The sequence below is a fragment of the Anabrus simplex genome, chromosome 8 (genome assembly GCF_040414725.1).
Source record: "Anabrus simplex isolate iqAnaSimp1 chromosome 8, ASM4041472v1, whole genome shotgun sequence".
NCBI classification, from domain to species: Eukaryota; Metazoa; Arthropoda; class Insecta; order Orthoptera; family Tettigoniidae; genus Anabrus; species Anabrus simplex.
In genome coordinates, this window is record NC_090272.1 from 16,796,448 (window position 1) to 16,810,935 (window position 14,488).

The 14,488-nt window shown below is 39.9% G+C and overlaps 1 protein-coding gene across 1 annotated transcript in view; it reads left to right on the forward strand.

Moving 5' to 3' along the window:
- Positions 1 to 14,488, forward strand: part of LOC136879207 (phospholipid scramblase 2) — a 148,539-nt gene that overhangs the window by 87,063 nt on the left and 46,988 nt on the right. Inside the window, exon 3 of the mRNA XM_067153003.2 lies at positions 8,806 to 8,844. Coding sequence (XP_067009104.1) covers positions 8,806 to 8,844 — 39 coding nt within the window. The remainder of the gene's footprint in view (positions 1 to 8,805; positions 8,845 to 14,488) is intronic.

The following is a 14,488-nucleotide window of genomic DNA, read 5'->3' on the forward strand; positions in this document are numbered from 1 at the left end:
GAAAGTTGGCTTAACGAAACTGTAGTTGATACAGAAATATTAACGGACAGTTACATGGTATTTCGTAAGGGACGAAATTCCGTGAACACTGCAAAACTGAATGGCGGAGGAGTTTTGCTAGCTGTGAAGCCTGACCTTAGACCAGTGTCGAAGCCTGAGCTTCAAGTAGTGAAAGTCAACACTCAGCCCGGTCGTGATGTCTTCATTGTGTGCTGCTACCTGCCTCCAAGGAATGATAATTTTCTAGACTTGGTTCATGTTTGTGGGTTACTGTAGTCACGTCATAGTTCGTGAACCATGGGCAACGGCTGAGTAGCCTAGTAAGTGGTCCTGAGAGTCGGGATACCAGTTGCTATGGGATGGGAGTGGGCATCTCGGACATATTCTGAGTCGTGGCTCTCCTTGTGCTCAGGCGGCTAGGACTATACAATTCACGGGTGGTCCATAACCCGTTAGAGGAGAGATCCTCGCTTGGACTATGTGCAAGTAGGGCAGCATCCTGCTTCATGAATTCACCGAGCTCAGAGCACTTTAAACAAGCCTCGGACCTATGGGAGTAATGGAGTCCCACTCCCATTTGACAGGCGAGGGACTCCTTGGAAACAACTTGGCGAACGAAATGGAATTCGATGGGGAGCTATCAATATTAATGGGGCTTATGGAAGAAAGAAGGCAGAACTGGCTGAGTCAGCAAAGAGGATGCATCTGGATGTGCTAGGAGTAAGTGATATTCGGGTAAGGGGAGATAAGGAGGAAGAGATAGGAGATTATAAAGTGTACTTGACGGGTGTTAGAGAGGGAAGGGCAGAGTCTGGGGTAGGGCTTTTTATCAGGAATACCATTGCACGCAACATAGTTTCTGTTAGGCACGTAAATGAGCAAATGGTGTGGGTAGATTTGTCAGTGATGGAATTAGGACAAGAATTGTGTCTGTGTATTCACCATGTGAGGGTGCAGATGAGGGTGAAGTTGACAAGTTTTATGAAGCATTGAGTGACACCGTGGTCAGGGTCAACAGCAAGGATAGAATAGTGCTAATGGGCGATTTCAATGCGAGAGTTGGGAATAGAACTGAAGGATACGAAAGGGTGATTGGTAAATGTGGGGAAGATATGGAAGCTAATGGGAATGGGAAGCGTTTGCTGGACTTCTGTGCTAGTATGGGATTAGCTGTTACGAATACATTCTTCAAGCATAAGGCTATTCACCGCTACACATGGGAGGCTAGGGGTACCAGATCCATAATAGACTATATCTTAACAGACTTTGAATTCAGGAAATCTTTTAGAAATGTACGAGTTTTTCGGGGATGTTTCGATGATACAGACCACTATCTGATCTGTAGTGAACTAAGTATCTCTAGGCCTGGGGTAGAGAAAGTGAAATCTGTCTGCAAACGAATAAGGGTAGAAAATCTCCAGGACGAGGAAATTAGACAGAAGTACATGGATATGATTAGTGAGAAGTTTCGAACAGTAGACAGTAAGCAGGTTCAGGATATAGAAAGTGAATGGGTGGCATACAGGGATGCTGTAGTAGAAACAGCAAGGGAATGCCTAGGAACAACTGTGTGTAAAGATGGGAAAAGGCGAACATCTTGGTGGAATGATGAAGTGAGAGCAGCCTGTAAACGTAAAAAGAAGGCTTATCAGAAATGGCTCCAAACAAGGGCCGAGGCAGACAGGGATTGGTACGTAGATGCAAGAAACAGAGCGAAACAAATAGTTGTTGAATCCAAAAAGAAATTATGGGATGATTTTTGTAATAACCTGGAAAGGCTAGGTCAAGCAGCAGGGAAACCTTTCTGGACTGTAATAAAGAATCTTAGGAAGGGAGGGAAGAGGGAAATGAACAGTGTTTTGAGTAATTCAGGTGAACTCATAATAGATCCCAGGGAATCACTGGAGAGGTGGAGGGAATATTTTGAACATCTTCTCAATGTAAAAGGAAATCATCACGTTGGTGTTGCAAACAGCCAAGCTCATGGGGAGGAGGAAAATAATGTTGGTGAAATTATGCTTGAGGAAGTGGAAAGGATAGTAAATAAACTCCATTGTCATAAGGCAGCAGGAATAGATGAAATTAGACCTGAAATTGTGAAGTATAGTGGGAAGGCAGGGATGAAATGGCTTCATAGAGTAGTAAAATTAGCGTGGAGTGTTGGTAAGGTACCTTCAGATTGGACAAAAGCAGTAATTGCACCTATCTATAAGCAAGGGAACTGGAAGGATTGCAATAACTATCGAGGTATCTCATTGATTAGTATACCAGGCAAAGTATTCACTGGCATCTTGGAAGGGAGGGTGCGATCAGTCGTTGAGAGGAAGTTGGATGAAAACCAGTGTGGTTTCAGACCACAGAGAGGCTGTCAGGATCAGATTTTCAGTATGCACCAGGTAATTGAAAAATGCTACGAGAGGAATAGGCAGTTGTGTTTATGTTTCGTAGATCTAGTGAAAGCATATGACAGGGTACCGAGGGAAAAGATGTTCGCCATACTGGGGGACTATGGAATTAAAGGTAGATTATTAAAATCAATCAAAGGCATTTATGTTGACGATTGGGCTTCAGTGAGAATTGATGGTAGAATGAGTTCTTGGTTCGGGGTACTTACAGGAGTTAGACAAGGCTGTAATCTTTCACCTTTGCTGTTTGTAGTTTACATGGATCATCTGCTGAAAGGTATAAAATGGCAGGGAGTGATTCAGTTAGGTGGAAATGTAGTAAGCAGTTTGGCCTATGCTGACGACTTGGTCTTAATGACAGACTGTGCCGAAAGCCTGCAGTCTAACATCTTGGAACTTGAAAATAGGTGCAATGAATATGGTATGAAAATTAGCCTCTCGAAGACTAAATTGATGTCAGTAGGTAAGAAATTCAACAGAATTGAATGTCAGATTGGTGATACAAAGCTAGAACAGGTCGATAATTTCAAGTATTTAGATTGTGTGTTTTCCCAGGATGGTAATATAGTACGTGAGATTGAATCAAGGTGTAGTAAAGCTAATGCAGTGAGCTCGCAGTCGCGATTAGCAGTATTCTGTAAGAAGGAAGTCAGCTCCCAGACGAAACTATCTTTACATCGGTCTGTTTTCAGACCAACTTTGCTTTAAGGGAGCGAAAGCTGGGTGGACTCAGGATATCTTATTCATAAGTTAGAAGTAACAGACATGAAAGTAACAAGAATGATTGCTGGTACAAACAGGTGGGAACAATGGCAGGAGGGAACTCGGAATGAGGAAATAAAGGCTAATTTAGGAATGAACTCGATGGATGAAGCTGTACGCATAAACCGGCTTTGGTGGTGGGGTCATGTGAGGTGAATGGAGGAGGATAGGTTACCTAGGAGAATAATGGACTCTGTTATGGAGGGTAAGAGAAGTAGAGGGAGACCAAGACGACGATGGTTAGACTCGGTTTCTAACGATGTAAAAATAAGAGGTATAGAACTAAATGAAGCCACAACACTAGTTGCAAATCGAGGATTGTGGCGACGTTTAGTAAATTCTCAGAGGCTTGCAGTCTGACCGCTGAAAGGCATAACAGTCTATAATGATAATGTATGTATGTGTATGTATGTATGTATGTATGTATGTAATTAATTTTAGTCTCAAACGAATTACTTCGGAGTGGAGAGTGCGTCAAAACTGAAAATGTTAATCACTCTGATCACAAAGCCATGGGAATCTTCCTGCCTATGCCAAGGATATTTCGCTTCAAAGAGCAAAACAAGGTCATATTTGCATCGAAGAAAGCTGATTTTTCTTTAATGAGGGACCTTTTATCCCTATGCCCCTGGGATATGATTAAAGAGTCCCACTCCGTGGATGAAGTTGTGAGCACATTATATGACTTACTATTGCGGTCATAAAAGATAGCGTACCATTTTAAAAAATTAACATCAGAAAATATCCTTCTTGGTACGACTCAGAACTAATCCAGAATCTGAAGGAGAAAGAAAGGGCGAGAAGGAAATACCAAAGATCAGGCCAAGAGTGCGACTATGTGCAGTTTTCTACATTACGAAGTGAATGTAAAAATCTGCAGCGTGCTAAGTACAAGGACTACGTTAGGTTGGTAGAAGATAACTTCATCACAAGCCCTAAGCGCTTTTGGAATTTCATTAATAATAAAAGAAAATCTTCCCGTCTGCCTCCCAGTATGCTAATAAACGGAACTGAAATCCACGAAAAAGATAACATTCTAAACACATTTGCGCAAATTTTCGCGAAGTACCATTCTCCTTCCGAGCCCTGCAATTCAACTTTTCCCCCCATTTTCAATAGATCCAGTGTCTATTCAAACTTCTGTGGTGGAAATGAGACGGTTCCTGTCATCGGTGGATATCAACAAATCATGTGGGCCTGACGAGATACCTGGCATCGTCCTCCGTGAATGTGCTTCCCCACTGGCAATTCCACTATGTGAAATTATAAATAAATAATTTAAGTGTGGGTGTTTTCCATCGGAGTGGAAAAAGTGTTACGTAATCCCTATCTTTAAGAAAATTGATAAGGTGTTGATTCGATAATTATAGACCAGTAGTGCTGTTCTCACTTTTATGGAAGGTGGCGGAGAAAGTCATAAATAATCGCCTGTATAACTCTTTTAGTCAGTACATAGACCCATCACAGCATGGATTTGTTAGAGGCAGGTCAACTGTTACCAATCTGGCAGTTTATTTTTCTTCAATTTACGATCCATTGGACAAAGGTAAACAGGTTGGTGTGATATATACTGATTTCTCCAAAGCCTTCGACTCTTTACATCACGAAGCCTTGTTGAGAAAGTTGTCAGCTTATGGAGTGTCCGGGAGTATTTTTGAGTGGCTACTTGACAAAACGAATCTGTTATGTCAAGTCCGAGGGTTGATCTCTAACCCCTATGAACCTTCATCTGGCGTCCCACAGGGATCACTGTTAGGGCCTCTTCTATTTGTTTTGTTCCTAAATGACATTGCTACAGTCGTTCAGAGAAGTGAATGTCTCTTGTACGCTGATGACTTGAAACTATACAAAGTCATAGAAGAAGAGAGTGATGGCAATTATCTACAAGAGGATCTGAAGCAAATATGCGAGTGGTGTGATGTGGTCCCTTAAGGTGAATAGATTCAAGTGTGGTGTCATGTAATTTATTCGGGAATTAACACCTGTATTTTACAGATATAAAATCAGTGGAGCAAGTTTAAATCGTGCGGAGGAGTTTAATGATCTAGGTGTAATTCTTAGTAACAGGAATGGCTTATCCTTTGAGAAGCACATCGATGGTATTGTAAAGAAATCTTTCAGATTGTTGGGGTTTGTCAAAAGGAATTGTAAAGATTTCAATAATATTGCATGTGTCAGAACTCTGTTTTGTTCCCTGGTGAGACCCTGTCTCGAGTATGGTTGTGAGGTGTGGCTCCCGTATCAGAAAGGCCACATACACCATCTCGAGAGAGTACAGATAAGGTTCATGAAGTGGATTAGTTTCGTATTCCTGGGCATGCCACTCTCTTCAAGCAGGTATGAAGAATTTGTAAACATTCTTGGAATGAATACGCTGGCAACGCGCCGAAAATGTGCGACCGCAATGTTAGCGATTAAATGTTTGAAGAGTGAAGTGTACTGTCCGGCTATACTGGGGTCGATCCCGCTTCATGTTCCAAGCAGACGAACAAGGCAGAAATGTACATTCCACCTGCCCAAATGTAGGACGGTTGCGCGTGAAAATTGTTGGCTCATGCAAGCCCTTAGGACAATAAACCAGCTGGAAGGGTCACTCGACATTTTTCACCACACTTCCACTGCAATTCGTAAAGTTCTTCTCAAGGATGGAACGTGATAATTTTGTAAATTATGTAAATAATCTGTAGAAAACTGTGAAGATTAATGTCTATTTGTACATATGTAAATTTGTATGTATATTATTTAATTTATTTTTAATTTAATTATATAATTTAATTTTTTATTCAACTTTTATTTTACTTTCTATCACATCATCTGTAATTGGGACATAAACAAATATATTCTATTCTACCCTGTTAAGTCCCGCTGTCTGGAGTTGACCATAAGCATTTTTGAAATCGCGAACTGGTATTTTCAGTAACTTTGAAAACGATTTGATTCTAGTTTTTGATGAAAAGTCAGGTAAATTGAGATATGTCATGATCCAGATGAAGACATGTTTCGGGGCCCTTCTACAAATGCTCAGGTGATAATGGTTCGCAGCGTGACAAAACATGGACACAACCAGTTTTTGATGGTGGATGCGGAACTGCAGTGAATGTAGGCTTTCGAACTAAGGCCTTTGTAGCAGGCAGGGGAGCTGCTAACAGGAGGCTGTTAATTCAGCCAGAGATAACGTGGGTGTGTCCTTACATTAAGAATCCCTCCTGTGCTTCGCGTAATATTTTGGCTTTTTGTAATACTCCACAGTGTTAGCATTGTGACAAGATTGTATACAGAAACGCTGCTTGATTCGCAATGTATTTGATCTCATATTTTTACTAAGACAATGCTGGAATGCTTTTTCTAATATGGGGTTAAAATATCAATAAATTTCCCTTACATCCCCCCTGTGGGTGGGGGAGGTAGTATAACACACACGGTATCCCCTGCCTGTCGTAACAGGCGACTAAAAGTGCCCCAGGTGCTCTGAAATTTATAGCGTGGGTTGGCGACCACGGGGACTACAGCTGAGTCCTGGTATTGCTTCCACTTACTTGCTCCAGGCTGCTCACGTTCGCCTATACTATCCGACCTTCCTTGGTCAACTCTTGTTCTTTTCCGACGCTGACTCTTTTAGGTTTGCAAGGGCTAGGGAGTCTTTCGTTTTCACGCCCTTCGTGGCCCTTGTCTTCCTTTGGCCGATACCTTCATTTTACGAAGTGTCAGACCTCTTCCCTTTTTTCTCTCTGATTAGTGTTATATAGAGGATGGTTGCCTAGTTGTACTTCCTCTTAAAACAGTAATCACCACTACCACCACTTTCCTTTATGGCTAAAACAGAATAGCTCATAGCTACATGGTGGAGAGAACCTAACTCGGGTGACACACAGTGTGCGCCCAAATATGTAATCAATTATTTTCTTAGCTACAAAATGAATGTTGGGATACATGACATCGCCAGTAATACAGATGTGTAGTTTTGAATGAGGAGAATATCATTGTCGACAGTACTTTGGTCCCAGTGAAGAAGATTGCGTTTCAGGATTAAATGTAAGATTATTCTTTTGATAACGCCAACTTCAAGTAGAGTTATAAAATGGCTGATTTGAGCCCGTCGATCCGTGTACTTCTACACTTTTGAAATAAGCATTCATGTTTTGCGCTTACTTGCGCTAATAAAAGATATCAATTTATTTCAGTGGCATCGCATAGACTGTACAGGCGGTATCTTTTTCAAGTATGGTACCAGAAATAGGGTAAAGTGATGCTTGTTGTTTAAAGGGGCCTAACATCTAAGGTCGTCGGCCCTATAGCGGGACCTAGGGCAGGGGCGAGCAACAACCTCATGAGTTTGAAGAAGTCCCCACTAACCGGCTCAGTCCTTGGTGGAGTAGTGTAGGTGGTGGAATACAGCTGTAAGGTTCCCCCCGCTCAACGAGGGTTCTGCTAGATGACTCGAGATCAATCATCCACTAGAATAAACACAGCAGATGCTACCCACTTACATGCGTAGGGCTTTGGAGAGATAGTCTAAAAAGGCCTCGAAATCAGAAGTGTGAGGGAACCAAAATTGTCAGTTATTCATGTTAGATAATGATTAATCTGTTTAGCTTGTTGTTTTTCCTGCTTAGTTTAATGTAAAGCCTTTTGTTTAATCTCTTTTTTAATTTCAATAATTTGTGAATTAAATGTGAGTCCGTAAAGTCCTATAGTTTTATTTGAGCAGTTTTGATTTCCTTCACACCCTGTCGATCATTCGACGAAGCACCACATCCTGAGATTAAGAAGAATCCAATGTCCTGAAAGAAGATCGTCAACATAAGCACACAATAGCAAACCTACCCCTTCCACATAAGGGCATGTGGCAACAGTAAACTACATTAGTGCTGATCCCAGATAATTACCAAAAACGCCAGGAAAGTAGAAGCATCTACATGGACTGCTAACAAATTGTGTCAAAACCGAAGACAAGTTTCTAGGCTCATAGTCTTAATACTTTAAGTTTCTCGTTTTTTGTATTTGTACCACGCTAATGTAAGGCCTAAGCAGAATATTTTAGACAAGAATAATTTGGTCTGGTGTATAAATACGCGAAAGATAGTATAATATCTATTCAACAATTAAAAACAAACTAATCTCATCAAAATTAAATTTTCTATTACTTTTTCAGTAGATGTGTTAGGTCTTACTATATTCATAGAGCAATATCGTTGTAATCCAATTGTTTTGTTTTCCAAATTCTTGATTCCATAACAGTTTTGAATTAGTGGGTGGAATGTTCAAAAAAATGCTGTTTAAATTTGTCAAGTTCATTTCGCGGGGGGGGGGGGGGGTTGACTGACATACGCAGCAATCTCGAAGAAACCATTGAGAAATGTTGCTAACTACCACAAAAGAAAGGAATTTAGAAATGCTATGTCAATAAAAGTAAAGTGAAATAAAGAATTTGGAACAAAGATGCAAGTGTGTATTTGAGTGTATTTTTTTCTCTAATTGTGTACGTTTCATAGTTTTATAGTGCATGGAAAGTCTCGTCTTTACTGATGAGGCAACCAATAACCGTTCCCGTAGCAATGAAAACTTTGGAGTTTGTGGCATGCAGACTGTAGTTCAGATTTTCAGAGATGCGTTCATTGTATTTACCTTTCTGTTTCAGATATTCCAGGACAAAGGTTACCCATGCCAGTTTTTACAGGTAAATTTAATTTCACTTAATCCTCTAAAATATACTTTAAAAATACAATAGAACTAATTCACCATTAAATGTGTTACATGTAAGAGAATTTGTCAACGCAAATAAAACCATAACAGTTCACACACTAACTCAGGTTAATGTGTAATGTCAATATATTCGGTTAAAAAGGAAGCCATTATTTCCACTGTCGAATTAGTTAATAACGTATATTTCAAAATATAAGAAACTCAAGGATTGATGCACTGAGTAAAAGAGATGAATGATTAACCACATTTAAAACTTACTTTGCAGTACTTTCAGATCTGATGGCAGTTCCAGCCTATAACGATGTTAAATGACCCTTTACGTATGACTCTCGACTCAGTTAATTTATAACAGTTCGATCTGCTGAAACTAATTAAGTAAACATCCTACTTAATACAAACTAGAATTAAGTGCTTCGTTCTTGAAAGAACATCATCAGATTCTATCAACTACACTCTAAAATATTTAGAAAAGTATAGAGATTTATGTTTAACTTCTATTTAAATCCCTAAATACGTAAAATTGGGAATCTGTCTTAATGAAATCCTCCTCTCTAACATAGAATACAAAATGATGTAATAGGTACTCTGTCGTTGGCATGAGTCCAGCTGGATAATTACTCAGTTAGCCTCTAGTTACGTCATGCTCCTGTTAGGTCGGTGACACGCTGAATGTACTTTTAGGTTTTATTACTATTATTACCCTTAGCATTTCTGTTAGTCTTCTTCTTATTGTAATATCGTGGCTCGCAGAGGGGAAAGAAGCGTTAGGGCTGAACAAGGAATTGACTTTACACAACAAATTTTGAAATTATATTTCTTTCCTCTTTTTTTATCTAATTTAAAATTTGAGAAATAGAAAATCTGAATGAATAACAACAATATTAATGAGCTCTTCAGCTGTGACAAGGTACCTTGGCACTCCAACAGTACCATATGACAACCCATCAGTTGTCCCCCATCAAGTTGCCCCGATGTGGGCTTATGTATTGCTTAACAGTTATAGGGTTCACTCTTCTCGAAGGGAACTGACGCCAGAAAATCTTTACACACAGAAATAAATGTACAGGGGCATAATTGCCCATACTAAGTGGCCTTAGTGTAAAAATAAAAGGTTGCACATGACCGCCCATAAACAAAAGGCTAGCAGGCGAAACACTTGCCCTCCTTAGTTAAAACACTAAGTGGGCTTATTGCCCAAAGGTACAGAGGCTAATACTATAACACAGCGGGCTGTCTAAAAGCTCAAGTAGGTTTTAAGTAATTTAGAAGTTGTTTAGTCAGGTTGGACGTTACCTACTCCCCATTAGAGCCCCCAGACTTGACGAATATTCTACATTTAAACCACCAAATTTAGAAATTTACATTAAATAAAAGAGGTTGAAACCTTCCCCTCAAGCTATCCGCAGGAGCTATCACATGCCTATTACCTTGAGTCGCTGCGCCCTTCCTCCCTTAGGACACGCCGCACTCAAAATAACTGGAGCAATTCAGATAATACGGCCCTAAAGCCACATAATTTAGGGGAAGCTTCCAGAATTCTTTACCGATAGGCTAGATTCCTATATACACACGTCTGGTTTTAATTGGCTACAGAAGATATATCCAAAAATCTTATAGGTTGATTACAGTCGAGGAGGAACCACCTGAAGTGTTGACAACTTCTGTATATAAAAACAATCCCAAGAACCAGTTTAACAAACATCAAAAGTACAAATTTCTTGATGAAGTAATTAGAGTTGATCCCGCTAGAGGGAGCAATTAAACCTATGTTGAGAAATCCAGGGCTTTTTTCTGGCGGAACGCACCGGACCGGCGTTCCGGAACCTCTTCGTGGATACAAATCTCGAAAAAATATTTAGACTTCAAATATGATTTTTCAGGTTAAGGAATTTTAAAAATATTATTTTTACTGTTCCAGTGCTAAATGACATTAATTGAAAAGGAAATATCGCATATCGCCTTATTATTTAGAGAATTGAAATCAATCGAAATCGAAAACATTCTTCCGGTTTGCGGGCAGCATGGATATACGGTATTCGTTCTTGTTCTTTCTTTGCTCACTTTGTAGCTGTATATTGTTCCCAGCTCTAGTTACGTTTCATCTGGATTACCCTCAATATAGAGTACTGTTTTTCGTTGATGTCGATAATTGCCTGTGTTTGTTGCATTCTCAGCCGTAGTTTGTACTACTTCTTACGCGGCATTAGACATAACCTAAATCTGTCGACCACGAGGCGAGAATGAAAAGAATTTCAGAATATTTTTGTGTGCCTACCACCAAACGCAAAAATTGCCCAAGTAGTTAGTCAGTCCATCTATCTGGAGTATCATCAAACTCAAGTGTGGAACTTGAAGCAACAGATGTGTCGGCGAGTTCCATAACGGTCTGCAAAGTTCAAAGTTAATTTCAAAGTCTGTGGCCTAGTTGTTGGACTGTAGAACAAAATAACGATTTTGTAAAGAAAAACGATTGGTTGTATTTTTATGACGGTAAGTTAGGTTGCTCAGTGTGCAAAAATGTTGGGAGTTTAGGTGTACAGAAGAATGTGGGTATTCGACTGTCAAGAGAGTGGATAAACTATGAAATTGAGTCTTATGGAGAAAATCGTAAACAGAAGCTAACATCTCTCAGGAAAAAAAACATTGGAGGAGGAACTGGTAAAGGTGAAGATGGAAAGATTTAAGGGTGAGCAGGAAAGAAGAAGGAAAAACATTTTTATTTATGGAATACAAGAAGGGGCCGGAGAAAATAAAGTGGACTTAATGTATAAGGTGGTGGACGTGGTTCAAAACAAAATGAAGATAAATTTCAGCGAGGTTGACATTGATGATGTTTACAGAGTGGAGAGAAGGAAGAGAAATAGGCCCATTAAAGTGTCGCTATTATTCACCCTGATGGCGGATATTGTGCTAAGGAATGCAGGAAGTTTAAAAGCGGAGGTACCGGGCGAGTTGGCCGTGCGCGTAGAGGCGCGTGGCTGTGAGCTTGCATCCGGGAGATAGTAGGTTCGAATCTCACTATCGGCAGCCCTGAAGATGGTTTTACGTGGTTTCCCATTTTCACACCAGGCAAATGCTGGGGCTGTACCTTAATTAAGGCCACGGCCGCTTCCTTCCAACTCCTAGGCCTTTCCTATCCCATCGTCGCCATAAGACCTATCTGTGTCGGTGCGACGTAAAGCCCCTAGCAAAAAAAAAGCGGAGGTAATATGGTTGAAGAGTGATATTGGCACTGAAGCAATTAAAGAGCTGAGAATTCTGAGGAAACATCTTTGGATAGCGAGAAAAGGAGCTTCGAGAGCACATATCAGAGGTGGTCACGTGTATGGGGAATGAAAAGCTCCAGGAAATGGATGACAGACATCAGCAGGTTGGCGAGCAAGTGGCGGGTGAAGGTGAAAGGAAAGTCGAAGCAAGTGCAGAGTGTGCTGACGCAGTAGTGAATAACTGTGACGAAGAGACCGAAATTCAGTGCCAAGAGGAGGAAGAAGCATCGGGTAGATCACCGAGTGAGGAGAGATTGGTGCTGTCTCACGCAAGTGGAGCTGTGGAAGGAGAAGAAACGTTTAGGTAGGGAAAGGAGTCTAAGCTTAAAAGACTTATGGGTAAGAAAAACAAAAGGCAGGATGACAAGACCAATAAGGAGAGTGCCAAAATGAATAAAAAGGAAGAAGGGGTAGTTGAAAGAGAAGGAGCGAGGGTAACGAGAAGTAGAATGATCAACACAACAGAACGAAATAAATTTAAGGGTAGAAGGGTATAAGATGGAGAGGGGAATAAATAGCTGTATTGGAAATTAGGATTTGTAAATATTGAGGGGATTCTAAGTACATTGGGAAACGGGGGAGTGATAAAAGTAGTGGAGAGCTTTGACATTGTGGCCCTTTTGGAGACATGGCTAGGAAAAGGAAGGAGTTTGACCTGGAAAGGGTTTGTGGTAAGGAACAAAACTAAGGAGAAACGGAGGAGGAGGGAAAGATATCCAGGCGGAATGGCATTACTAATAAAGGAAGAAATGTGTGACAGGATTGAAGTTTCAGACAATCAGGAGGAAGGGGTGATTTGGGTAAGGGTTAACCTAGGTGGGGATGAGCCGACCTTTTTATACAACCACCCCAGTGGTTCTATATGTGCAAATGATAGTTTCCTTGGGGAGCTGGCAGTGGAAATTGGTGGGACAAAGGAGAAATACGAAGAAGCGAGGAATGCGACTGGAATGCGAGAATAGCGAACTTAAGGCCATTATGTAATAAAGAGGTGAAAGGATTCGCAAGGAGTAAAAGAAGGAGTAAAGATATGGGAATAAATGGGTATGGACAGAAACTGCTTGAATTATGTTCGGCAAATATGACGTATTAAAGCGTCCAATCAATACATATATTATTGTTCTACAGGACCGGTTTCGACCTTGTGAAGGTCATCTTCAGTTGACAATCATAACATACAATTAAACCATGACAATATGAATGTCACATGATATGGGTAAAAACATTGTCATTACAAATATTATAGTTTAAATAATCGTCTACATTAACTGATATAATAATTAAAACTTAACATTACTATGTACATGAATGATGTATGTTAAAATATATTTTTCTTAAATTATAAAGGTGTCACATAGTATGGAGAAAAACGTTATCAATTTCCAAATTTTTTTCGTCTTATCTTCGTCTACGTTAATCGGCAATACTATTATGTGCGCAGCTGATATATGTTGAATGTACAATATTCTTGACTTGTGAAGTGTCCACTGTTCCACATTAAAACTTATGACTAGATGAATAAAACATTTTGAAGTACAGGTTAATTCTTGCGGCGTGTTGTATATGCGACTTTGTTACGATATATGATCAGCCGTGTTCGTCTATTGGTGGAATAATAGTATGAGTTTCTTGAAGTAATATGAACACTTATGTTGAAATCATGTAGTTGTCCCGTGTTTAGTGCGGGACTTCGTCGATATATACACAAAGCTTATAGTTTATATTAAGACTGAATTGACCATAACTTTTGATAGAATACGGTACCGTATATAAATGTAGATAAGTTGTTGTCTTAGCGACGTGCTTCCCTCAGTTATTTGATTTTGTCAAATGTCAATATGTATTACTTGATTTCAACATATCTTGTATTTTTTGGTTAGCGCGAAAGCTTCTTTCTTAACTTTGTGTTGTAGGGCGTATTTTGTATCTGTAAATAGAAATAAAGTGTAAGAAATGTTGCGTCTGCCAAGTTTGTTTTGAAGTTGGAATGGGTGTGCGTGTACTTACTGTAGATGTTGACACTTGATGTGTGCTATTCGGCAACACGTCGAGCACTGTTCCATGTTTGTCTGAAATTGCTGCTTGTGGCTGCGGGGGGAGGTTCGGAGGGGTAGGAGGAGCGGCTGTTGAGGAAGTAGGACGGTTCTTTTATGTGTATTCGCAAATTGATAACGTTCTTATCCATACTATCTGACACCTTTATAATTTAAGAAAAATGCATTTTAACATATATCATTCATGTACATATAGTAATGTTAAGTTTTAATTATTATATCAGTTAATGTAGACGATTATTTAAACTAGAATATTTGTAATGACAATGTTTTTACCCATATCATGTGACATTCTTAT